This window comes from Ochotona princeps, chromosome 22 (assembly GCF_030435755.1).
Source record: "Ochotona princeps isolate mOchPri1 chromosome 22, mOchPri1.hap1, whole genome shotgun sequence".
Lineage (NCBI taxonomy): Eukaryota > Metazoa > Chordata > Mammalia > Lagomorpha > Ochotonidae > Ochotona > Ochotona princeps.
This window is the reverse complement of record NC_080853.1, coordinates 20,491,430-20,518,679: the sequence shown is the minus strand read 5'-3', so window position 1 is coordinate 20,518,679 and position 27,250 is coordinate 20,491,430. Positions and strand designations below refer to the sequence as shown.

Sequence of the window (27,250 nt, the reverse complement as noted above, 5' to 3'; positions counted from 1 at the left end):
AGACCAGGCTGCAGCACCCATTGACATATGTGTGAACTGGGTCTGGGGGCAGGCTGGGCTGGGCCAGACGCAGCACACACTGGCATGAGAGAGAGAGCCAGGATGGAGTGCAGGCCAGGCTGATTGGACTACAACATCTGCCAGTTCACATGAGCGCTGGGAGTGGGCCAAGCTGGGCTAGGCTGTGCGCCTGCCGGTGAGAGCTGAGACTGGATGCAGGCTGGGCTGAGCAAAGTTGTAGTACCTGCTGACAAATGCTGAGACTGCGGGTGGGCCAACTTAGACTGGACTGCAGCATCTGCTAGCATGCACAAGACTTGAGGCTGGGAGTAGACCTGGTATGGGAACTTTGGGGACTCCCCTGCTGGGCTGCTGCTTCCATTGGTGAGCATGAGAGCTAGGACTAAGGGTGAACTAGTCTGTGGGTGAGTCAGGCTGGGCTAGGCTGCTGCACCCTCTGGTGCACATGAGAGCCAGAATGGGTGTGGGCTGGTAGGGTTAGGCAGAAGCCCCTGTTGCCAAGTGTCAGGACTAGGTATGAGTCAAGTCAGATTGCAGCACAGTACCCCTTGGCAGGCGCAGGATCCAAGACTGGGAGTGGATCTAGTAGTTTGCTGGGCCATACCTACTGCTGGTGAACATGAGAGTCAGGGCTGGGGACAGGTCAGGCTGGTCAAGGAAGCAGCACCCATCAATGTATATGTGGGCTGGACCTGGAGGCAGGTTGAGCTGAGCTAAGCTGAAGACCCAAGGGTATGCACAAGAGTCAGATGGGTTTTTGGATGGACTGGGCTAGGCCACAGCACATGTCAGCATATGAAAAAAATCAGGCCTGGGGCGGGATTGGAGGGAGTATTTGGGGGTCAAGTCAACTAGGCTATGGTACCCACTAGTATGCACGAAGACCAGGCCTGTGGTGGGCTGGGTTGAGCTAGGCACGTTCAGTTCTCACTCACAGTTCACATGAGAGAGGGGTCTGGAAGCAGAACTGACCAGGCAGCTGCATTTACTGGTATGTGCTTTGGCTGGTGCAAGTAACAGACTGAACGTGACACTGAACTGGCTGGTGCACACAAGAATCAAGTCCAAGGTAATACCAGCTGAGGTTTCTTGGGAGAATCTCCAACTAGACCACTGGACTCAAATCCCAGCCACAGGGAAGATCACAACATACGTGGTCTGGACTTAGAGTGTGTGAATTGGGACTGGGCCTCTTCACTTGCTGATGCCTGTGCAATGGACAGCATGTCCAGATGCACACAGTGGACATGATAAGTGGTTCAGCTAAGCCAGCAGAGGATGGCGGGTGCCTTGTCAGAGGATGGGAAACAGAACAAGTTGGACTACTCTCCTGCTCAAGCTTTGCAATGTGTTCCTGGGCCTGTAGAAGCACTAAGGTGGGCTTGATCAGTCAAAAGAAAACCAGAAGGGAGCACCTTCTAGTTTTATGAAGCCAAAAATTATTGATATCCAAACTAGACAAAGACTATACATAACAATACAGTAGCATCTCCCATAAATTTAGAAGCAGAATTCTTCATCAAAATACAAACCCAAATTATACAAAAAGTATTACATAAAATCAAGGATTTATTCTAGGCATGCAAGGCTGGTTCAATCTTCACAAAACAATCAATGTAACTAATTCTATGAGTAAACTAAAAAGTCACGATTCCATCTACTCGCACAGAAAAAGCACTAGATAAAATCCACCATGATAAATCTATTTATGATAGGAAAAAAACTCAACAAAATTAACAAGAAAGAGAAATAAGAATAGAACTTATCATTCACTTCAATTTGCTAAACAACTTCTACAAAAAACCTATAGTTGAGGCTGGTACAGTGGTGTAGACTTGACCAGTGTGTGTGTGTTAGGGGGAGAGTGGCAGGGAAGAACCTCAAGTCTATACTTTATACCTTACACATACACAAAATAACTTAAAACATACCACAGGCTTCAGTATAAAACATAAAGCTATAAAATGTGGGGCGGAGACAAAAGAAAATCTTTGGGATCTAAATTTAGGCAAACTTTATGCTCAACACAAAAAGCACAATTCATAACAGGAAAAATTTATAGGGCAGTTATCATTAAAACCAAAAACTTTCGCTTTGTGAAAGAGCCTGTTAGCAGAATGAAAAGAAAAACTACAAGCTGAGAGAAAATATAAACTATTATCCAATAAAGGATGTACACCTGAAAAAAAGTTAGCAAATATGCCAAATAGCGTACACAAACAATACAACTAGAAAATGGGAAAAGATGCAGTCATTTTGCCGAAAAGAATTCCAGACGGTAAGCACACATATGAAAAGATGTTCAACATCATTAGTCATCAGAGAAGTGTAACTTCACATTGCAATGCACTGTCACTACCCATCTATCCAAAGAATAATATAAGACCTGGTTCTGGCAACGGCATCACTGGGTGGATATGAAGTGACAGACATTCTGGACAACAGTGGCACGTTTCTACAAATCCAAACATACAGATGCACTCTGGGCTACTTATTCCAAAGAAACAAAAATTATGTCCCTACAACAGTTACTACATCAATGTTCACAGCATTTTTCAATAGCCAAAACCTGGGAACACCCAGAAGCCTTCTAATAACATAGTGAAGCAAACTCTGGTACAAACGTACCATGAGACACTACTTAGCAACACAAAGGGACAAACTATTATGTACACAACTCACATGGATCAAGAAGGTATTATGCTCAGCGGGAAAAGCCAATTCCAAATGGTTATATACGATATGATTTCATTTATCTAAAATGTTTGCAATGACACAGTTCTAGAAATGGACAACAACTTAGTATTTGCTGGGTTGGAGGCCTGGAATGTTGGCTGGTGAGACAATAAACAGCAACAGCAGGGGTGGTGCTCAAAGTATTCTGTCTCACAGTCCCTTCGTCACTGACCTAGCTGTGATCTACAGTATCCTAACTATGATACTACAATGTAGATTTCCAGGGTAAAATGTAGAAAGGGCACAAAGGGTCAATTACTTCTTTCTTTCTTTTTAAAGATTTATTTACTTGAAAGGCAGATTTACAGAGAGAGAGAGTGGGAGAGAGAAAAAAGAGGGTGTCTTTCATTTCACTGATTCATACCCCAAATGGCCCCAACAGCCAGAGCCTTCCTTTTCCCCATGAAGGGGAACAGGGCATCATGGGATGACTGCACATATCTGAACTTGAACTGTATATTAAATCACATTATATCAATGTTATCTTTCCTAAGTGTGAGTAGTAGCGTTTTATAGGAGGACGTCCTAGTTTTGACACACGCTGAAATACTTAGAAATGAAGGTTTATAAAGTCTGCAAATAATTCCGAGATGATTCAAGAACAAAAAATAAGGAAAAAATTAAAAGTGACAAATGGGCAGAATGTTATAAATTGGTGAGTCTACATGATGGGTGAATGGGTGTACACATGACACTTCTGTAATCCATGTCAACATAAAAAACTTAGGGTGTGAACAGAACGAGAAGATAAACCATAAGCTGACTGGCTGAAAACATGTAAAACACATGTCAGATAAAGTATGGCTATATGAGATATCTGGAGTCTTAAAACACAACAAGAAACTGAACAACTCAATTAAAAAGGAGAAAAAAATATGAACAGACAGCTCTGTTCAGAAGAACAGATGGGAAATAAACTCATGAAAAGATGTTCCACATCACATGTCACTAGGGAACTGCAAATTAAAACAACGAAGCACCACTATTAGAATGGCCCAAATCCAAAACCCTGACACTACCGAATGCTAACAAGGGTGTGAAACAAGAGGAACTCGTGTGTGTTACTACTGGGAGTGTAAAACGGAACAGCCATTCTGGAATCACATTCCAATCATGTAACATTCTAGAAAAGACAAAAAGAATGGGAAAAGTAAAAAAGGCAAGTAGTTTCCTGTGGCTGGGAGGGAGTAACAGATGGAGCACAGAGGGGTTTTAGCGCAATGAAATCACTCCGCATGATACTCCAATGGATACGTGTCGGTATACAAACACCGAAACCCACAGCATGAGCCCTGACATAGATGACCTGTCAATCTCAGTTCACTATAACCCATATCCTTCTCTGGCAAGTGATAACAGGTGATGCTGTGTATATCCAGAGGCAAGCGGCTTTGGGAACTCAGCACTTCCTGCTGAACTGTGCTGCCAACCCAAACTGTCCTAAATAAAACTAAGCATGGAATGGAGACTGACTAGACACACTCCCTCCTGGGAGCCTGTTATCAACTGAACCAATTGTCAAGGCTCCACCTTAGCCCTGAAGCCACTGTAAGCACTTGTGGGCTCGCAATTACTTTTTACTCCACATGGCATTTCCCTGCGAGATTCTTCAGAAGAGACAGTGAGAAATGATTGTGTACTATTAGGGGCAAGTTCTGCTAGCATTCTTCAACTGTCTCTAGACATCTCTCCTGAGCTCTCTCGCCCTGCCATTCTTCCTATTCTTACAGAAAAGATGTCATTGAGAAGTACCTGTGGAAATCACCCAGGTCTTCTGCACTGATATAATCATCCAAGTTCAGAGTCAAGTCTGCCACTTGCTGTGAGCCACATTCCTAGAAAAATGAAAACAGAAAACAAAAGACAGGGATGTTTTTGGGCTAACGACTGGAGGTGCGGGGACAACACCTAAATACACAACGTAGAGAATGCTCACACGTTCACAGACACTAAAAGAAGGGTGGTTTGCAATCTGTGAAATATTCCTCTAAACCTTGGGGACTTCTTTGATTTAGGGACATTGCCTTTCTGAGGCCAGAAAACCCACTTCCCACACCCTCCGGCAGCTCAGGCACACCATCATTATTGAGGTGCCAAATAGATGCACAACTTTGAGGCGAGCAATATGGAGAAGCAAGTCAGCAAGGGGCAGAAATCTTGTTAACAATGGTAGCAGCCAAGACTGCAGGGGTCACAACATTAGTGGCTGTCGAGAAAAGATACCAGAAGTGGCAGCACTGGCCACCACCTAATGCTGGGAAGTGGTGGCATCAGTGGCAGTTTCCACAGCAGGGTCTGGGCCCTGCTCAGGGAAGCCCAGAGCTGTACCTGTGTCAGGGAGTCCCCAGTCTCTACCCTGTACTGCACACTGTTTTTGGAAAAAAAGATTGATTTATTTTTATTAGAAAATCAGATATATAGAAAGAAGGAGAGACAGAAAGAAAGATCTTCCATCCGTTGATTCACTCCCCAAGTGACTGCAACAGCCGGAGCTGCGCCAATCCAAGCCAGAAGTCCGAGCACCTGGGTAGTTCAGTGGTAGAGTTCCTGCCTGCCAAAGCCAGAAGTTTGGAGCCTCTTCCGGGTCTCCCTTGTGGGTGCAGGGTCCCAAGGCTTTGGGCTGTCCTTGAGTGCTTTCACAAGCAGGGAGCTGGATGGGAAGTGGGGCTGCCAGGATTAGAACTAGCGCCCTTATGGGATCCTGGTACATGCAAGCCAAGGACTTTAGTTGCTAGGCTACCACATTGGGCTCAGTGTACTACATACTTTCTAAAGCTTCAATCAACCCTAAGAGATTTTACTGCTCATACCCAAGAAGTCTGTCTCGGGCCTAAGTGTTCACCAGAAGGGAGAGGATAATGGAATACTACATGCCCAGTAGTCAAAATGAATGCAATTTATCTGTATGTAGTCTCATTTAAACACCTCCAAAGCATACTGAAAAAAGTACAGCACAGAAGAATACATTCATAAGACAGTTTTATGTGAACCCACATGGACAGCCAAGACAAAAGTGTAACAAAGTTAAATCTACTCCTTCCAGGTGCTTATAGTCAGTGGCGGGACACAGACACTAGAGCAAAACCCAAAGAGTGGTGGATATCAGGCAGAAAAACTAAATAATGGAATAAAAGTGCTCAAAAGCCTTTCTCACTTCGGTTCTAGAAGGGAGTCCCTGGGTAAATATTTCATAGCATTTACAGCGCCGCATCAGTATTGCTAGATGGGTTTCAAAACGGCTGTTCCTTTCCCCACTCCCCTCAATGGACCCCAAGTATCTCAGAGACTCACCAACACATTAATGATCACGCTGTTCTCCACGGTGACAGCCTTCACGAGGAGCTTTTTGGACCCATCCTTGGCCTCATACCGAAGGATGTACAGGTCTTTGTTGCTGTTCCACCCAGCCGGCAGCAGTTCTGATTTCTTATCACTGGGACTTGGCTGAAAGACACCAGGGTTGAAAGGATAAGAATCACAACCTAACACCAGAGTGACGGAGGACCTCAGAAGCAGTCAGATCCCACCCCTCCCTTCACTCCGAGGATATGGGGGACATGGCTGAGGTTGAGAGAAGCCAGAGGCCTAGGGCCCCAGGCTATGGACTCCTGCTCTTCTGTTCCCTCCGACCTGGATGTCTTTACCATGAGGCACTGGCATCTACCAATAATGTGCAGCTTTGGTTTGACAAAGCATCCTTTCTCCAGCCTCTTACAAAGACAAAGCCAATCTTCTCAGGGATACTGTGAGCATCTCAATTCAAAGCTTGTACCTTGACCATCTGCAAGAGGGTCACAAAGTGGTGACTGAAACTAGATACTCTGGTAGTCTCCAAACCCTCCAACCAAATGCAGTGAACAAAAATTCTAAATAATTTTCCTACAGATACAAAACGCAGCAACTGTACAAGGCAGGGAGAGGATTACAGAATAGATACTGGTGCAGCTGCCAGCAGCTGGAGAAACCATTACAGCAATACCACCAAGGCCCTGGGCAGCAAACCTCAAAGAATCCCACTCCTTTCCCCTCACGGGTGATTGTTTACAAAAACTAAAGATTTTTAAATCTATGTTACTAGTTGAGGAGGTTACAGATCCATGCAAGTCTCTGGGTGGGATAGGGGGTGAAGGTGGGTGAAGGAGAAGACCCCGCTCTCCCTTTGCCCCATGACTGCAGCAGTGGGGTGGGGAATGTTGCATGGCTCCATGCTGCCAGATCACATCACCACCAGGGACAGAAGTGGTCCCCCAAATTTGTCCCAGGGACCCTGATGGGGGAAGAATATCCTCCTCCAGGGTCATTTTTAAAAAGTGCTTTCCCTTAGAGTTACGTTGCTCTACATGTAATTAAAAACATCCACTTTCTCGAGTGTGTTTGAATGTTGTGTAAGATACCAATTCCAGTAGTTTTTTTGTTTTTTTCAATGGAGAACCATCCTGGCCCAGCCTTCAACAATGGCTGACTCACTGTCATAGCTCCGGGTGAATGTGCTGACTTGCACACCCACTTACAGTTGGGAATTAGGAACATGTCAAGTTTGCTGATTAAGCTATTATGAACAGTACTACTGTGATCATTCTTATACACATGGGGATGAATTTCTAGGGAGTATACCCAGAATAAAAAATTTCCATTTATAAAATAAAGTCAAAGTATTTACCCAAAAGGTGTTGATTTACCCACTCACTAGCCACAAGAACTCCCATGGCTCCACATAGCACCATCCCCACTCCAAAACTTTTCAAGCCCTGCCTGCTTGGTGGCTGTAAAACGCCTCTCATCATGGTTGGAGATGTGTTCCTTTCTTTTCCTCTTTAATAATCTTAGGGCTTTTCTTTTATATACGAAGGTCTGAGAAGCGTTCCCCAACTGTTTTCTATATAAAAATGAATACAGTGAGTTCCTGGTGAGGGAAGACTTCTTAAAGTTGATGAAAGAACAAAAAAAGGTTCCTTGAGACAGAACGTATAGTTTCTGAACCCCAAGGGGTGCTACAGAAAACGCTAACAGCAGCCTCAGGTGTGGAAGAGAGGGTTTCCTAGGATGCCAATGAGAAGAATTAGGAACCTGCAACCAAGAAGTCAGGAACCCTAACGCTGGCCAAAGCACGAGCAATGACATGAGCAGCTAACGGCATGCCAGTACTAAGGTTGTTCAACTTGACTAACAATCAGGAAAACCCCGGCTGAAATAAAGAGATCCCCAGGTTACAGCCATCAGCCTGGGATTATCCATTTTCTAGTTTCTGTCAGATGTTTGCACGTGTGTGAGGAGAAAAGGCAGGCACCCTGATAGGCATTTAAACACACACAGAGGCCCTTTGGGAGCAATCTAGCAATATTTGGTATGATTAGGTGAGCCAACATCCCATGAACCAAAATCCATCCTCCTGGAAAAAATTCTGTGTAGGTATACAGGGGATGTGGGTGGCAGGGGATCTTCATCACAGCCGTGGCTAGAGCAGAAGAAAGGAAGGTTAAGCACATAAAAGCTGCTGACAGCGGCATAACATATATTAGAAGAAACAAGGAGCTCTAACTGCAATAATATGTACAAAAGTAAAAAAAAGAAAAAAGAAAACAACACACTTTAAAGGCAATTTTAAAAAATGAGATTTTAAGTCTGGCATCATTCACATTAAAATGTGAAATACTCAGAAAAACATACCACATATTTCCCATGGCTATGCATTTGTGCTGCACAACACGAGTGGGAATACTGGGAAGATGTGTATCTCTGAGAGGACTGGGGCAAAGGGCAGGGAAGTGGGGCCAAAGATGAAAGCTGATGATAGGATACAAAGTCCCAGGCCAACACAGGAAACAAACTGAGCACTTCCAACCTCCCTCCTCAACATCGACACCCCCGCCCCCCTTCAGGAATCCACTGGAGCAAGTGGATATGACAACTGGAATTGTTTGAAGCCTGGCTCCATAACAAGGGAAATCCACAGGCCTGCCGGAGCCTGGGAAATGAAAGTGACAGAAAGCAAAAGTGAAACTCATCAACCACCCTTCTGCACCCTGTTGGGCAGGGTGGACTGACTTCAAGCTGACTTTGGGAATCAGGGATCCAGTGACCCAGGTTAGCTTTACCCTGTAGAGGACCTGTTTGTTTACGTTACAGCCTCCATGCAGAACATGCAATCATCAGAATTCTCTCTTTGAGATCAATAATCTGGTTTGCTGACCACCCCATCACTTTTTGGCTTCAGGAGTAAGAGAGGATCCCTGAGGTCAGGTAAAGCTCCTCGCTTGCCCTGAAAGGCAATATACATTCCCTCAAATGCAGATAGGACAGAGAAGGACACACCCTGGGGCTATCTGGTCTAACACTGCACTCAGCTGCCCTCTGGGCCCTGAGTTCACATAGCAAGTGTCCCAGAGAGCCAAGCTGGAAAGCAAGCAAAGTGCATGGCCGTGCACTTTACTCCCTCAGATAACAAACTGAAACTCCCACAGCGGTGGCAAATTGCCCAAGGTTGCTGCAAGTCAGATGCTGAGCTGGGTTTGAAATTCAGAATAATTCCCAGCTACCCAGACTATGCTGGACCAGACCAACCTCCAGAGAATAAAAGTGATTTTCTTCCCAGGTAAAATCCTGGGGCTACAAGCATTCAACAGCCATAAGCTCATCTCAGTGCAAACACAAATGGATTATTTGGGAGCATTTTCTCTTTCTTCATAAGCTTTAGATTTCTACAACTTTTTCTAACTTAAGTACAAGGCCATATCTATGCCCTTGCCACCTAAACCACGTGTCACAGCTGCCAAACTCTTAATGGGGAGCTTGAGAAGGAAATCCAAATTCAAATATGGGCTTATTGTTGAAACCAATGGCAGTACCTCTGTTTTAACCAAGCTTTACACACACAATATCCCACACCAGAACAGACACAACCAAAGAGAAGAGCAGACACCTCAAGTTTCTATTTCATCGTTGCTCTACAGTTAAGAACACACTCCTGAGACCTCCCTCTTATTACTCCCAGAAGGCGGTGGCTGGAGAGGCAAGACAAACATCCTCTGAACTTGGTAGAAGCTATTGGTCTCAGGCCAGAAAATTAAACCCGGTCTTAAGTAAATTAACAGGAACAATGTCTCTCCAATAGCTTCTACTCCAAGTGTGAGCAGACTCAATGAAAGGGATAGGAGGAGACAGAGCAACCTGAACCTGAACGATACTTGAGAAAAGGCCAAATGAAGTGAAACTACACCTGTCCAGTCTGTAGCCTCAACACCTGTGCCCTCCGAAGGCACGGGGTGGGCAGTCAGTAGGTGATGCCTTCTAAGAACCGCGACCTCCAGGTTCCTGGAGTTCCTCAGACACGTCACACCCTGTCTGGCATGCAAAGCCCTGTAATACATGGCACCACAGCTAGAGAACAACATGGCCCTTGGGGAACTCATCAAGGACCCGTACTTGATAGAAAACTCAGTATTAAAATGAAATCATATTCTTTCTGTGCATTTCACCTGTAATTTGGGGAAGATATCAGCTGGAAGAATCATCTACCCATACAAATGAACTCATCTACCCATATGAATGAACTCACGACTCTAAGCTGTCGGAATGAGAGGGGTGCTAAGAGCATGTGTGAGGGGTTGGTGGGCAGGCAGGCCCATCTTACACAGTCCTGACAGGAGGGGCCTGGGCAGAGCAAGGAGGGGAGGGAGGCCCGTGGGAAGGGCTTAGAGTAGGGCAGACCTGTCCCTCCTGCAAAGCTAAGTCTTGTTCCTCTCTCCCATCCCACTGCATCTGCCCACATCAGCCTACATAGCAGCTCTCCAGAATTTTCCCGAGGAAAGCAGAAATGAAACGATCAGGGTAGGTGAGAGGGCTGGGGAAGACCAGAAAGCTGGGGTAGGGCAAGCACCGAGACACTGCTTCTGGTGGGGAACCATGGATGAAGGGGAGCCTGTCTCTGGCTGGTCCTAAGGTCTAAGATGCTGAAAGGCAGTGTGAGTGCCGGGAACGGAAAGACCAGGGACAGAAGCTTTGGAGAAGCCCCAGCTCCTGATCTCTCTGTGTACAAGGCTGGCTGGCCCTTCCTATCTGGTCTCATCTCCAGTCTTAGAGCTCACGTGATGACATCTGTGTGAGCCTGAAGCGGGAATAACAGGGATGCTGCATGTGCTCCCGGGAGCCCCAGGAGATCCTGGAAGCTGGAAAACCAAGAGCCAGAGATTCACAACAGCTGAGTCCCAATTCCTGCTAATGGCACGAGTGGTGACGCTGATCTTGGGCCTTAGTCCTAGGGGACAGAGAAGAGCGGGGCAGCAGTGGCAGGAGTTAAGAGGATAACTCAGTACGCATAGAGCATGATCTGGGAGGAACACGGGGGTAGACTGTGGTTGCAAATGTCAGAAATGCGAAAGGATTCAGGGGTTCCAGAATCAGAGCAGTTAAGAAGTAAGAAAAAGGTAGAAATCCCACAGCAAGATGTGACATGTGGCATGGCCTGTTTTTCAGACTGGCTCCTGGATCTGAGATGACAGGACACTGAAGGGGGGGCGATTCTGGTGCTCTCAGTGCCCACTGGGTATTCATGAGATGGGGTGAGGCTGGAAGCTTTCCCGGACGGAGGAATCAGGCCTGCAGCCTTTAGGAGTCACAGCTTGGAGACGGGAAGAGTAGAAGGCAGAGGCCCTGTGGGGAGCAAAACTTAACCAACTCTCACACCACGGGGTGTGTGTGCAGGGTGTCTCCCCAGTTAGACCCTGAGCTGCAGATGAACAAAGTGAGTGGACTGCCCTGGGTCCTTCAGGAAGCAGTGAGGGATGTGTGAACATTGTGGGCCCCTGCTAAGGGGTAAAGAAAGGGTCCCGGGCCAGGACTGAGTGGGGTGAAGCCCGCGCCCGCAGAGGATCGGCAGGGGGTAGATAGTCCCCTCGACCCCCCAGCCCATCTTGTGGCTTTGTGGTAAGGAGTTTAGAGGGGAGTCAGGTGGGTGAGAAGTCTGGGTTCGGAGGTCCACACAAGCTGGGCCTGGGAGGCTGCCAAGCTGTGCTGTCTCTGCAAGTTTACAAGTAGAGTCGTGACAGCTGTTGTTTGTTTTTTTGGAGTTGGAGGAGGATCCGGGCTAGGCTGGGACAGGTGGATGCCCAGCCTGTAGGCTTGTCGTGGATCCAGGGCCATGCACTCAGGGCGGGAGAGAAGGGCAGGCGCTCTGGCTCGGGTAGCGGACGGCTCCCACTCCTCCTCCGCGTACCTGGTCGCCTGCACCCACGACGGAGTAGCCGTGGGTCACCACCTCCCAGTGCAGGAAACAGACGAGCGCGTCCTGCGCGCAGGTGATGACCGGCGCCGCCGAGGCGTACAGCACTTCCAAGCCCGCCATGAGCGTCCGCGGCGTCTCTGAGAGGAGAGCAGGGAAGGGGCAGAGCGCAATCCGTCAGCTCTGTCAGCTCGAAGCGCTCCGCTTTCCGCCTTCTCTGGCCGAGTCTCCACCAGCGGCCAAAATGGAGACGCCCAGGGGGGTGGGGCGCAGAGTCCGGAAGCAGCTCCAAGCGCCGGCGCATTAGCGCAGCGGCGCAAGGAGGCTCGACTTGGAAACAAGAGGGCTGTGTTTAAAGGTTCCGCCAGGGAGCGTGGCGGACGGAAAGAAGAAGCCAGCGAGAAACTGGGGACTCTCCTGTGAGAACAACCTGAGATGTTCGCTTCTCCCGAGGCTGGCTGTAAGTCACAGTCTTCCTATGCGCAAATGGGGTGTGTTGCACTGTGGAAGAGATGAAAGAATATTCCCAAAATGTAGTCACAGCAATTGTTACAGCGTGCTTGTGTTCCCTTATTGAACCCTCACATCCAACCTTATGCAAATCCTATTAGTCTTATTCCCATTTCACAGATAAAGAAGCTGAGGTGCAGAGGGACCATTTAACAAAGCGAGTGACCAACATTGTTCTGGAATCTACAGTGTGGCTCCAGGGCAAAGCTTTAGGAAATGTTTGTTCTGAGCTGCGATGTGGACTGAAACTTTGGTGTCACCCTTTCCATAACCACGTGGCTGAGTTTCCATTCCCCACATCCCCATCTCATCTGTTGATGACAAAAGAGAGCAGAGAGTTGAAACCACTTCCTCCAGAGGACGGTTTGGGCTTCAGAGCCGGCAGTCCTGACCCACTACCCAATTTCCATCAATGTTTTTTTTTTTGCCTCTCACCATCATGACTTTTATCACGCATGCTTTCTTCAGCAAGTTTGCTGGAGTCCACTAACAGTGACCACTCAAGTGGTCAGCACTCACTTGAATGTTTGGTCCTAGCCCCTGCCCTGTCCCCCCTCCAGCCCTGACCGCCTAAATGTACTCTGCCAGTGAGACTCTTAAAACATACATGAGAAATTCACGGTGTTACACTCTGCAGAAAAGCCAAATCTCCCTCCACAGTCAGCCGGCCTCTGCCCCAGCCCTGTGCCTCTCTGATATCCTTCACCTCCAATCCCCTATAAAAAATAATGTTGCCTAGAACCCACACACAGCCTCCTGTACACTCAAGTCACCTCTGGAAGACGCATACTACCTGGTACAGGGCAAATGCTTTGTCTATAGTTATGCTGTGTACTGTTTAGGGAATACTGACAAAAAAATGTTCAGGGCAGACAAGTTTTCTTTGAAGTTGTTTTCCATCTGCAGTTGGTTGGATTTGCAGTACAGGGGAGGAGGACTAGCTATACTGCTTTCTCAAACAGGAATGCTATTTCCCAAAACATCTTCCGGCTTGCTCCTCCCTTCCAGGTAGCCCCTTCCTACCATCAGCAGGGGGCTTTCCTGACCAGCTCATCCAGAATAACCTCACTCTTTAACCTTTGTCCTGCCTTCTTCATTGCAAAGCTTTCACCCTAACTTGCCACTGTATTAGACATGTGTTCCCTTTTTTTGAAATGCCTGTTCTCCCAATAGACTGTGACAAGGCAGAAGGGGCCATCCTGCCTTGTGTACAGCTGCCCCTGAGTGATATTCAGAGCCAATGCATTCTAATTGAGAGACAGAATGGATGACTGCTGAATGAATGAGTTCTCAGTGTAGCCTCCTCCCTTTGCAGACCAGGACGTACTTTGTCAGCCAATCCTGTGCCTCTCCCCATTTTGTGTTCCTAGGATTTCCTTAGGTTCTGGAGCACCATCTGCAGAGACTCTGGCTGAGGAGATCTGAGGTGAAGACAGGTGAGTGAGCGATGCTAAAGCTCATTGTGACTGTTTAAGGCCTACCACTGGCGACGTATAGGCCATTTAACCCTTCCACCAGGAAGTCCCAGCTTTCAGCTTCCCTGCTATTGCTTACTTCTGCTTCTAATGTCCCTCCCCAGTTAAGGAAAACCCTGATGGCTTCATTCCTTCCTTCAATAGATTTGTGAGGGCTTGGCTTTTCCAGGCAATGGAGCAGGCTGTGCAGTACACAGAGATGCCGGCACAGTGGCGGCCCTGTTCCTAAGTAAGTGCCTACTATGAGCCAGGTCCAGATGAACAAGAGTCAGAGAGGGCTTCCCAGAGGATGGGTTGGCTAACTGCAGAACCATGATGGATGATTGGGAGTGGATTAAGGAACAAAAGGGAGGCGGGAGGAGCATGCCTGAAGGCACGGAGGCGTGATTGCAGCTAGTTCTGTGTGATCAGAAGGTTGCTGCTGCTTCCTGAGTGATGCTTCCCCAGGGCTCTGTGGCCCATAGTTCGTTATTCTCTCTTATGTGCATTTGGTGTCAAAGGGCTGCTGACGGATGGGCCTGGGACGGTGAGAGCTGTCAGGCATAGTAAAAAGGAGAACTTTGACTCTTGGCACATGACTTTTGGTCAGTTTTATTACTTTTTAAAGGGGCTTATTTTGTATTGCTTTACTTAATAAATTTTGCTTTGCTCACTGAAGAACAAATAAGCAGATCATGTACAAGCCCTGGCCACCTGCAGCTAGGCCTTCAGCTCTGTCACTCCCACCCACGGCTTTTCATGTATTTGGTTGCAGCGTGCCTGTTAGTCACTATTATTCTGTTTTAGTGCTGGCTTTGAGTGGTTTATTTAAGAGCTGACTCCAGGAACTAGCACTGTGGACTAGGAGGGGAAGGGGCTGTGTGACTCAGCCCAGCCACTCTGGGGCTCAGCCCCCCTGGGAGCTTGGGGAGGGTGAGTAGGAGGTATCTCAGGGCTCCCGGCCAAGGGAGTGACCTGGCATAGGTCAAGAGCCATTCTGGCTCATAGCTTGGATAGGTAGGTAGGTAGGTACAGAACTGAGAGCCAGCAGGAGAGTAGTGGTGGCTCGGTGCTCTCCCCTAACTAAGGGTGATCCATGCCTTAGAAGGGTGTGTCCCAGTGGCTGCTGGGAAGTAGGTGTTAGCATCTGTATGTTGAAAGATTAGGGTGAGCTCTGTCTCTCCAGGGCCCCCAGGATCAGTGAAAGGATCCCCAGGTCAGAATTTTTGCATCTGACTAATGCTGTTTCTGTGAACTTACCTCCTCCACCAGCTGGAGTCCAGGGCTGCCCTGGGAGGCTTGGGAAGCAGATGGCAGGTGCCTCCCTGGATGGGCACCTACTACCTAGGCAGAACAGAACCCATGCCAGAGATGAGGACCCAGGATGATGGAAAGAACCTGGCAAGTGGCTACAGCCACCAGTTCCTGGTCACCAAGTGACAGCAATGTGGACATTCTGAGTTCCCTGTCTCCCTAGAAACCAGGAAGAAATGAGCTTGAGGGCCAGAGCCCAGATGGGCACTGATGCAGAATCACTCAACACCAGTGTTCTTCCTTTCTTCTGGCCTTTTGTCAGCCCAAACACTTTGCCCACTCCAGGAAGCCTTTTGTTCTCGGATTTTTTAGTTTCTTTCTTTTTTTTTTTGAGTGTTATACTATTAGGTCTGTGATCCAATCTGAGTTAGCCTGGATGGACAGTGTGTGATCCTGATCCCGTTTCATTGTTTTGCACATGGGTATCTGGTTGTCCTGGATCCTGGGAGAGGCAAGCAGGGTGGAGTAGCCTGGGTGTGGGAAACCTGCTCCTGTCTGAGGTTACAAATAGGGCCATGCAGACACAAGACCACAAGAGGGCACCAGTGCCCACCCAAATGCTCCTGAAGGGCAATCTTGCAAAGTGAGGTGCATACCGCCCTTATCCTGACTTTATATCAGGAGAATCAGGGCATCCTAGCCCCGGGGCCCCCAACAGGCCATGCCCACAGTGAAATCAGTCTTCACACTAGGAAAGACCTGCTTTGGGCTCTTAGCATTACTGACCTCAGGAAGAGGCAGTCCCCAGATAATCCAAGCCCTAAACAGCATGTGACTTCTATTTCTGAGCACTGGTACAGCTATTCAAGGTCTCTTGATCTGAGCTGAGTGAGGTCAGCAGAGCCTTCCTGAGGGACGACCAGATCCGTAACATAGTTGTCACTGCTCATGCATTGGTGGCACTCCTCATGGTCACACCAATCATAACTGGAGGCTTGGAGGGTGGATTAGTTACATTCACAGCTGGACCCTCAGCCATAGCATTTCCCTGGAAGCTTGCAACTACTCACAACTACTCCCACTGTCATTTTTAAAAAGAAAAAAAGATTTATTAATCTAAATGGTAGACAAAGGGGGAGAGAGAAAGAGACAGAGATTTCCCATCCACTGGCTTACTCCACAAATGGCTGCAATGGCTGGAGCTGGGCTGGTCAGAAGCCAGGAGCCAGGAGCTTCTTCCAAGTCTTCTATATGGGTGCAGCAGCCCATACACTTGGGCCATCTTTCACTGCTCTCCCAGGTGCTTTAGAAGGGACATGGATCAGAAGTGGAACAACCAGGACTTGAACTGGTGCCCATAATGGGATGCCAGTGCTGCAGGCAACAGCTCTACTTACTACACCAAAATCCTGGCTGCCTTACTCTCATTTTTGCTCTTCCTTGCTCCTTGGTACTGAAGCTTACCCTGTTTCTCCACCCCCACTGCCCTCAGCTGGTATTTGCATCCTTTCTCAGATGTGCTCGTGCCACTACCCCACCCCTATGCAGCTGTAGCCCCCAAAACCCTTCAGACACTTGCTCTATGTTGATTGAGCAGGTGAACCATTGGTGCACCAGAGCTCAAACTGGACCATCAGCGAGCTTGGGGCTGTGTGTCTGGCTCAGTGCTGTGTCTCTAGCACCTAGAACATCACCAGGCACACTCAGTAGGTGCCAATAAATATTTGTTAAGTGAATGGATAAAGTAACCAATGCCTAGTGTGGTCGATGGCCTGGGGCTTGAGGTCAAGCACCCTGGGTTGACGTCTGGATCTCAGTGCTTTCTGACTGCATAACTTTGGACAAATGACTTATTGGATTGTCCAGTAGGGATTTTACTAGAATCTCCCCACAGTTGTTGCGTGAATTCCTGGAGATGATGTCAACCAAGTGCCTCCCACAGTGCCTGGCCATGGCTCCTAAGTGGTGGCTCATTATTTGAAATAATGAGGCCTCAGAAAGCAACTACCATGTGTCTGGCACTTGGGTCACATCATCTAGTTCCAATTTTATTTTTAGTAACATTAGTAGAAAGGTTAAGTAGCTCAAAGAAGTGAAGTGACTGTCACAGGGTCACACAGCTGAGAGCAAAGTTGGCTTAAAGTCCCGTGCTTCAGCATGCAGGGTCTCAGGTCTCAAGTCCTGGGTTCTCATTTTGGCTCTGTGGCTTACATACAGCATAGATCTGGAAAAATGTCACTGTAGGGAGGTTTAGGAAGGGGCAGAAGAGCCCCACCACCCTGGGTCTGGACTGTTTGCTGGAGTTGGGGGAGGTCCAAGATAGCACCAACTCTATAGCTTCTGTCTTGCTCCTTGAATTCTCTCTCACTGTCTGCTGCAAGATCCTGCTCTTTAATGGTAGCATCTCCCAAGCCCCCATCCTAGGCTTTTTCCAAATATTCATTTTACTGTGGAGCTCACTTCCCAGTCTAGCTGGAGGCAACACACACACACACACACACACACACACACACACACACACTTGGAAAAGAGAAAGAAAGTGTTGCCTTTAGCTGTGTGACCTCGGTTGAGGTGCTTTGCCTGTTGCTTGAACCTGAGTTTGCTCAGTTGTAAGCAAGGGGTTGCCAGTGGCGCCGTGCCTGGGGGTGTCTGGAAGGTCCCCGAGGCAGGGTTGGACTCTGGCAGTGAGCAGGGAGCCCAGGCAGGGGTGCTTTCCAGGACCATTGCAGTGCAGTCTCAGACATTGATGTCTTAGGCCTTGTGAGAACATAATTTCCAGGAAAAGGTCAAAATCATGATTCTCAGAGCTCTGAAAGTGGGCAAGTAGTAATGATGGTAATTTGTTTGTTAAGTAATGAAGGCACGAACAGATGTTCTAACTGCTTCAAAGGAAACATTTAAAAACTGCACATTTATATGGATACAGGAATTGGATCGTAAATGGGGGCACAGCTAGTTTTGCACAGAGGGGGAGGGAAGTCATTTTTTTCTCTTTCTTTCTCCTTTCATTTTTTTTTTGGAGGTGGGAGAGGGGATTTATTTATTTATTTGAAAGAGTTACAGAGGGAGAGAGAGAGAGAGAGAGATTTTCCATTTGCGTGTTCACTTCTTAAATGGCCATGATAGCTGGAGCTGGACTGGTCTAAAACCAGGAGCCGGGAGCTTCATCTGAATCTCCCATGTGGATGGCCCAGATGACCCAAGTCATCCTCTACTGCTTCCCCAGGCTCATTAGCAGGGAGCTGCATCGGAAGTGGAGCAGCCAGGTCTGCAGCAAACACCTGTATGGAGTGATGCTGTTGCAGGCAATGGCTTAGCCTGCTATACTGTATTACTGGTCCCCTGTCCAACCTTGCGGCTCTGCACAGTAGCCAGTGAAGACTAAGACAGAATGATTGATTGCCTGGCTGAGTTTTGAGAATGGATCTTAACACACGGGGATGGGGAGATATTTTAGTTACAGGCATTCTAAGAAATCTCTGTGGAGTTGTTAACTGACCACGAAAGTCAAAAAAGTCATTAGAACTAGCAACAACAAAGAGCAAAGCCAGTCATGAGGTGGGGCAGAATCGGACTTCAAGAGAATCCACATTAAATTATGTAAATTGATTAATTTAATTTTTTTACAAAAGATTTATGTATTTATTTGAAAGGCAGAGTGAGAGAATAAGAGAGAGAGAGATAATAAGAGAGAGAGAGAGAGAGATCTTCTGTCCTCTAGTTCCCTCCTCAAATGACTGCAGCAGCCCGGACTGGTTCAAGCTGAAGCCAGAAACCAGAAACCCCATCTTAGTTTTGCATGTGGGTGGCAGGGGCCCAACTACCTGGGCCATCTTCTGCTTTCCAAGTGCATTAATGGGGAGCTGAGTTTGTGCCAGCACAGTGGTATGGTGGGTAAAACATTATACCACATACATATTATCTGCAAGCTCAGTGTCTCACATGAGTGCAAGTCTGAGTCCCTGCTGCTCCACTTCCAATCCCATTCACTGCTATTGAACCTGGGAAAGCAGAGGAAGATGGCCCAGGTGCTTGGACTCCTGCACCCACAAAGGAGACCCAAAAGAAGTGCCTGGCTCCTGGCTTTTGTCTGACCCCACCCTGGACATTTCAGCCATTTGGGAAGTGAACCAGTGGATGGAAAATCTCTTTCTGTTCCCTTCTCTCTGTGTAGCTTTCCCTCTCAAATGAAAAAAAAAAATCTCTTTAAAAATAGAAACTTACCTTAAAAAAAAAAAACCAGGGAGCTGGATTGGAACCAAAGCAGTCAGGACTTCAATCAGTGCTCCTATATAGGATGCTGGCACCACACATAGCAGCCTAACCCATTATGTGCTGTAATAACTGCCCCATAAATTATTTACCAAAAATTTTTAGACATGAAGAGCAATGAGAAATTATACTCTCTACATAGGAATAAAGTAATCAATAGAAATTGTCACCAAGGAAGCCCAGGCATTGGAATGAATAGACAAAGACTTAAAACACATTCAAAGGATAAAAGGAAAATGCTTTTAAAAACTAGAAGAAAGGGGCACATTTGGCAGAGTGGTTCAGATGCCACTGAGGACAGCACATCCCTAACAGAGGGCTTGCTTCAGGTCCTGGCTGTGCTCCCAGATCCAGAATCCTGCTCATTGGCACTCTGGGAGGCAGCAGGTCGAGTAGTTAGAGCCCAGCACCTACATAGAACACTTGGATTGAGTTTCCAGCTTCTAGCTTTACCATGGCATAGCCCCAGACACAGTGAGTTGGGGGAAAGTGAGTTCCCATATATGCCATAGACGCATGGCCTCCACTACTATCAAATTCTCGCACAGAGTGGTATGTGTGTTACCTCTGATGAACTCATTGACACATCAGCATCACCCGAGGGCTGTAGTGTACATTACGGGGCTCATTCTTAGAGTGGAAGCTCCTTAGAAGATGATAATGTTCTGGAATGAGATGACAGTGATGGTTGCACAAACTACTCCATTGCACACTTTTTGAGAGTGGATCTTCTACTATGCAAATTATAATTTAATTTTTGAAAATGTTTTGGAACGCTGCTAGACACAGGTATTAGTTTTTAAATTTTCAATAAGTCTTAAGAGGATAGAGGAATAGGGGCCAGCTTTGTGATGCGGAAGGTTAAGCTGCCACCCATAACAGTAGAATCCCTCAGGAACACCACTTCGAGTCTCAGCTGCTCCAATTCAGATCCAGCTCCCTGGTAATGTGCCTGGGAAGGCAGCAAAGGATGGCTCAAGTCCTTGGGCCCCTGACACCCATGTGGGAATAAGCCAGTAGTTTTCCCTCCCATCTCCTCTATCTGTAAGTCTGCCTTTGAAATAAGACTAATAAATCTTTTTTTTTTTTAAAAAAGGAGGGAGGGTAGAGGAGTGTGTTAACTATCCTGTGTCCTATATTGACCTCCAATTTTTAAAGAAGAGACAGGGAAAGAAGCATTGTAGGAATGAATGACTGTCAAGTGTGTGAAGCCTTTGGTCTACAAAACATTCCCCAAAGTCTTTTTCTGAAGATGACCCACCCACCACAAAGCTGGCCGCATTTTGACTATTTATTGTACAGTCAGTTCTTATCTCATTATCTTATTTCTTTTCTTTTTGACAGTGCAGATATTTTTATTTTGCCGCTTTACATGGCCTCCCTGGCTCACAGTAGGTGCACTTTTTGATTGTGTGGATAGATGAATGAATGTATCAATGAACATCCCATGATCCCATGTGAGCTTCAAATCAGTGCTGTACAAGTATGCTTGCTTCATAACCTCCACAGAGTTAGTGACTTGAAGCTCAGCGAGGATGGGAGCCATTTGGGGAAGGAACCACTCCTGTCTCCCTCAAAATCTCGGAAATAAGTGGGTAAATAAATTTAAAAAAATAAAACGTTAACATAAGAAAAAGATGCTTAAGTGTGCTCATGAAAAACAAAACAAAACAAAAAAACAATTGACCTATAGAGGAATAGCAGTTGAAATAATAGCTGACCTCTCACAGGAAACTCTACAGGCCAGAAGAGAGTGGAGTGACCTATTTCAGATTCTGAAAGCAAAAAATTGTTGGCCCAGAATAACGTACTCAGCAAAGCTTTCATTTGTCTTTGAAAATGAAGTAAAATTCTTCCACAGTAAAGAAAAGTTAAAAGAATATGCCTCTTCAAAACCTGTCCTACAAATGATACTCAAAGATATTCTCTTGACAGAGATAAAGAATAGCACCCACCAAAACCAAAGGCAAATGTGAAGAACATCCCAGTAAAATAACAACAGAAGACTAAATAAATGAACAGCCCATTGCTAAATGACAGGACCAAATTACCACCTATTTATATTAACTATTTATATTCAATTCATCAGTCAAACATTATAGATTAGTAGACTACAGGAGATACATCTCACCAACAAACAGCAGCAGAAACTACATCTCATGGATTTTGATGTTTTGTTTTGTTATTTTTAGTTTCATTTCTTCAAAACTCTTTCTCAGGTTCTTCAATGACATCATACAGTAGCATCCTTCTCTTCAAGAAGTTTCTTCATTTTCATTTTTTCAGCAATACATTAGTCACTCAATAGCATGTTATTTAACTTCATGGCATTTTTAATTCCTTTTTTCTTCCTGTTTTTGATATTGTTTTGTGGCTTTTAATTTAAGGGGAATGTACTGTGTAATGGAGACTATCATATCTAGGGGCATGTTGTTTAACTTCATGGCATTGTACATTTCTGGTTTTTTTCTTCCTCTTGTTGATCTTGTTTTGTGGCTTTTTGCTTGGGGAGGGTTTATATTGTATAGTGGAGAGTGTCATGTCCAAATGCGAAGATACAGTGCAGTATGCATCTCTACTTCTGGATTGAGGATGTGTGAAACTGTTGGATGTGTCATGACAATGGGATGCTGGACTCTCTGCCTAACCCTAACCTCTAAGCACTAACCCCTAACCCCTAACTCTAACCCTAACCCTCTGCCATTGTCCATGCCCACAATGATAGACTGTTTATGAGGAACTATACTGTTGTAATGATATGGGGGAACTCAGTGGGGGAGGGGATTTGAGGTAGGGGTAAGGGAAATACTGCTGTATCATAAAATGATAATACTAAAAATGAAAAAGTTTGTGCTTGTGGCCAGCACAGTGGCACAACAGGCTAGTCTTCCGCCGTGTATTGCTAGCATCCTCTATGTGTCCCAGTTGTTCCGTTTTCAGTCTAGCTCCCTGCTGCCTGTGGCTTGGAAAAGCAGGGGAGGATGACTCAGGTCCTTGGGGTGCTGCACTCACATGAGAAATCTGGAAGAAGTTCCTGGCTCCCAGCTTTGGATCAACTCACCTCTGGCTATTGCAGCTATTTGGGGAGTGAACCAGAAGATGGAAAATCTTTCTGTCTCTCCTTCTCTCTCTCTGTAAAATCTACCTTTCAATTAAGAAAATCTTTAAAAAAAATTTATGTTCAACTTCAGCCACTCATAAGAAAATAGCCTTGAAAGTCAGTATTACTCAGAAATTAATTTTTTCCTTAATTCTCCCATGAAGAGCCTGGCTGGTGGGTAGGAGATGGTTTTTGGCTTTGAGCCATGGGTATGACATCTGGGACAAGTTGTTAGAGATGTCACGTCTACCTAGGAAGGAAGATCAAGCAAGAGAGAACAAAGGTGGGGGAAAAGGGGAGCAAGATGCTCAGGAGCTTCTTACACATGCACATACACATTCACACACATGTACACTCATACATACATGTACAACCGTGCCCGTACACACCACAAGGTGGGCTCCTGGAAAAATGTCCAGAAAGACGCAGATCTCGATTAGAAAAAAAAAATAAAAAGAGCATTGTTTGTGCACATCTGTGCATCAGGATAAACCCTAACCCTGTACACAGCGCTCTCATTTCCTCTCTGTCCTAAGCCTATTCCCACCATTTGTGCTGTTGTTCTTTAACATGAACACTAGAGAGATGTACTCGCCCAGAGTGGTAGCCTCACTGCATTTCTTGACGTTACTCTGATCTGTAGCGGCTGCGCTCTTCATAAGGCACTTCTGTAGAAGGGCTTATGTTCTTGACTTCCTAGTCCTTCCTCCCAAATGAACTGTACAGGCCTGATCCTTAGAAATCAGGGAACTCAAGTTCTGGGAAGACCCAATTCTGCTGCCAACTAGCTAGAATCCAGCTAATGTTTGCCTGGGTTCCCTAGTGACCACCATGCCTTGATGGCACCCTTGAAGGTCAGGGGACAGTCTCCACCAACCTGTCATGCAGAGGAGGACCCTGAGTAGCACAAGTTGCTTGCCACAGTTTTCTGAGCAGCTTGGTGAGGAGATGCATGATATAGTCAGTCATGGGCCTCAGTGCTGGATCTGTGAAATGGGTTCCTGAATTCCTCCACTTGGTTTAAAGTTTCTGGAGCAGAAGAGAAAGAGAAGAACAGAAAGAGGGAAAAAAGGGAGAGGAGGAGGAGAAGCAGAGCAACCGAGTGTTAAAGGGGTGGCTTGGACTACAGCTTTTATTTTTTGGGTCATAATAATAGACAATTCAAGCCAGATGTTGTCCTGGGGACTTGCAGTAGCCAAGAGTGGAACTGCGCTGTGATAAAACCACATTAGTATGAAGGTTTATATCTATCAGCGGCCCCTGCAGAGTGCAGCAGCCGGCGCTTTCAGGAACTGGGGCCCCATGCTTGCTTTCGGCATTTACAAGGATCTCAGACCCTGCCAGGCTCCCAGACTGCCAAGAAGGACCCTTCTTCCCAGGGCATCTAGTCCCCAGCTTTAGCTCACAGCTCACTGGCAGTGCCAGGCAAGGACCCCAGCCACTCACTTGGTGACGTATTGGGAGCCGTCTCCCTAAGGAGCCAGGCTCAGTGGAAGCCGATGGAGCAGGGCCCCAAAGCCCACAGGATCACAGGCCACAGGATTATTACTTTTTAATTAAAATGGCGTCTTTTCCCCCTTGTTACAAAAGCCATGTCTGTTTATTTTAGCAAAATTAGATGAGGCAGAGTAAGAGAAACAAACAAACAATAAAACTGAAACAACTCCTGATCCTGAGAGAGCCATATTAATGCTGGGGCATATTCAGGAAATCCCACCCCCCCCGCCCCGGTGCTGCAGGGCAGTGGATGGCACTTGGAGCTGGGTGATGCAAAAACTCAAGCAAATGTGTGCATGAGGTGAAGTAATTTATATGCAAGTTAATGTGTGGACCATGATAGTGAAGAGCATCAGGACATGGGCAGTAAGAGAGTCTAAATAGTCAGTGAGGTGGTGTTTAGAAGTCCTGGTGGTTTTAGATATTGATGGAGGCTTCAGGGTACCATTTTAAAATCCCTGCTGGATATCCTTATAGGTGTGTGTGTGAGAGAGTGCATATATGTATATGTACATATACATATACAGTGCATATATATGTACATATACACATATATAAATGTATATATAAATAAAAGTGTATACACATATTCAGGTAGGCATATCCACATTGATGGACCAATATGAGCTTTATTCATATGTCAGTATGATATTCAGTTAAAAGGGGAAGTGTTTGGGTTGAAAGAAGATTGAGGCCTAGCTCTTCCACCCCTTCTACTCGCCTTCTTACTCCAACACAGCCCCTAAATAACCTAGGGCAACCCAGTGATTCATTATCTTCAACCAATAAATTCTGCTTTCCAAAAATGAAGGGGAACTGAGCTAAGATGCTAACTCTCTCCTTTCAGTGGGGCAGACGTGGCTAGCTGCTCTCTCAAAAGCCCAGGCCTACCACTCTACTCCTTTCTTTTCTGGTTTTGTTTGTAAGGACTGTGTATCCTGTCCTGAGCAATTAATCTTCCTTGGGAAAGCCAACATGTGGACACCATTTCTTTTACAAGGTTCTGAATCTTCTTGACTCCCTTGAAGCTATGACTGGCCACATGACCAAATGTCGCCAATGGGACATACCCGGAAACCTACTGGAAAATTCAAGAAAAGCATTTACTCTTGTGTAAACAGAAAGTACCATTGGCACCATCTCATCATGCCCCTTCTACCTTGAAATGAGCACTGTGTCGGGAGCAGTACCCGCTGTCTTGGCCATGAGGAATGGGGTAAGAGAAAAAGACACCTGCTTCCCAGCATGGACTAACTCCAGATAAACCCCTCTCTGTTTATACTCTGATAACTGGATTTTAAAGTTCACATCTTGCATAGAAGACAAAAATCAATGTCTATTATTATCCTCAAGCTCAGAAATAGAGCAGAAATGGAGTGACAGAAAAACAAGTTTTATAAATATACTGTCCTATCTCCAGTTTGCCAATTTTGCTATAGATTAGCAAAACACTCTTTCACAAAGTAGTCTTAGCCCATGGACAGAAACGTCTGGGGATCCTCAGGATTTACCCTTTGATCAGCTCAGATGACTAAGGAGGAGTGGTCCAGCACCAAACTGATGGGCATTACACTGACCAGGGTCCTGTGGCTGGACATTCGGATAGTTTCCAGCTGTTTCCTGGATAAACAGTGTTGTAATGAACATCCTTGAAACTCACACTCTGTCCTCATTTTTATTGGTTTTCTCTGCAACAATTCCTTTAAGTGGAATTTTTTGGTTGAAGATTATTTGTGTTTTAGGCTTTAACTCACATGACCCCGTCACCTTCTAGAAAGGTTGCAAGTTGCAGTCATCTCCCATAGATGTTTCACACACCATGGATGAATGGCATACCATGATGGTTCAGGCCCCTGCCTAGACTGTACTTTGGGTGAATGAGGATAGAGTTAGTGGCTACTGTCCCTATAACCCAGAGTGCTGAGCCACACACCTGGACCACCCTCTCAAGACCAAAGCCACCTTCCTGCATGTTTACATGTGGTCATGCTTCATCCTGAGACCCTTCTAGAGCTTCTCCTGTCCCCAAGTTGTAAAAACATAGTCACAGCTCTGCCCAGCTGCAACCACAGTGCTGTGTCATCCGAGCCTGCTGACATCTTTAGCTTCACTGGTTGCCCTGCCACCTCCAGTCACATGGAGCTGTTCACTCTTCTACAAGCACATTGTGAGCTTTTATACATGTTGTTCCCATCCCTGGGTAGACCTTTCTCCTCTTTGTAGCTATGTTTCTCTTTCAAAATTTGGCTCAAATCTTACTGCTACCCAGAAGCTTCCTTGACCTCCCCATGTCAAGCAAGGGCCTATGCTTGGGGCCAGCTCCTCCATTGAAGGTGTCCATTGTGTGTCTGATTCTTTCACCAGGCTTTTAGGTCCTCAAAGAAGAGAGAGGCTGGCGGGGAAGACTCTTATTGGGAGAACTGTTCTGTCCACTCTGTCTTCTTCTCTGCTTTCCATGCAGGTAAACTCTGCCCACCTTATAGGTACTTGTCCCAAGTTTGCCTCACAAAGTGCAGGAATCTCCTCTGATGCCTCAGAACCCCTAATAACTTCCTCTGGGGCCTGGCTCACGTGGGCTTGTGCGTGAGGAAGCATGTAGGGGAATCATGTGGGGCTTGGTACCCCATGGCCTATAGCTGAACCCAACAACACCCTTTCTCTCAGACTTGAGCAGAAGGAGGGGTTGGGAAGGAAATATTGAGGCGGCTGCTCCCACTCTCACAGTGGGTAGCTAATAATCACTCACAGCCTCCAATGGCTGAGTCAGACTGACTAGGCCTGGCAACTGGTGCTCCCAGAAGTTTGAGCAAAGAGCAAGTGGGAGGCCCAGTAAACACTAAAGGCGTCATTGATGGTTTGTGACTCCATCCTGCCCAGCATCTGGACCCCTTCTGGCAAAAGCTCTTTTCCTTGGAACTTTCAACCTTCTCCTTTTAGTCCAGGAGGGCAAGGAATTAGGTATATGGAGATGTGGCTTGAGAGCCAATTAGAATTAGTGATTCCTTGGACCATAGTAATTGGTTCAGATATATGAACATGTGACTTGAGAGCCAATCAGAATTAATGATTCCCCGAACCATTAAGGCTGGTTCAGATATGTAGGCATGGGACCCAAGAGTCTATTAGAGTTAGCTATTCCTGGACTGCTGTGATTGGCTCAGAAATGTGGGCATGTGGCCTGATGGTCAA

General features: G+C 46.4%; 1 protein-coding gene and 1 long non-coding RNA gene across 3 annotated transcripts in view; one reads left to right on the top strand and one right to left on the bottom strand.

Moving 5' to 3' along the window:
* PSMF1 (proteasome inhibitor subunit 1) overlaps positions 1 to 15,369 on the bottom strand; it is a 29,557-nt gene extending 14,188 nt beyond the window's left edge. The window contains exons 1-4 of one of the 2 annotated variants that reach the window (XM_004585694.2): positions 15,199 to 15,369; positions 11,969 to 12,114; positions 6,049 to 6,201; positions 4,510 to 4,592 (exon numbers count right to left, since the gene is read on the bottom strand). In XM_004585694.2, coding sequence (XP_004585751.2) covers positions 4,510 to 4,592; positions 6,049 to 6,201; positions 11,969 to 12,097 — 365 coding nt within the window. In that variant the 5' untranslated portion in view covers positions 12,098 to 12,114; positions 15,199 to 15,369. Of the gene's footprint in view, positions 1 to 4,509; positions 4,593 to 6,048; positions 6,202 to 11,968; positions 12,115 to 15,198 lie in introns of those variants that run through there. The other variant, XM_058679446.1, reaches the window with a different exon arrangement.
* Positions 12,383 to 27,250, top strand: part of LOC131482963 (uncharacterized) — a 58,502-nt gene continuing 43,634 nt past the window's right edge. Inside the window, exons 1-2 of the long non-coding RNA XR_009247440.1 lie at positions 12,383 to 12,434; positions 13,855 to 13,920. This is a non-coding gene — a long non-coding RNA (uncharacterized LOC131482963). The remainder of the gene's footprint in view (positions 12,435 to 13,854; positions 13,921 to 27,250) is intronic.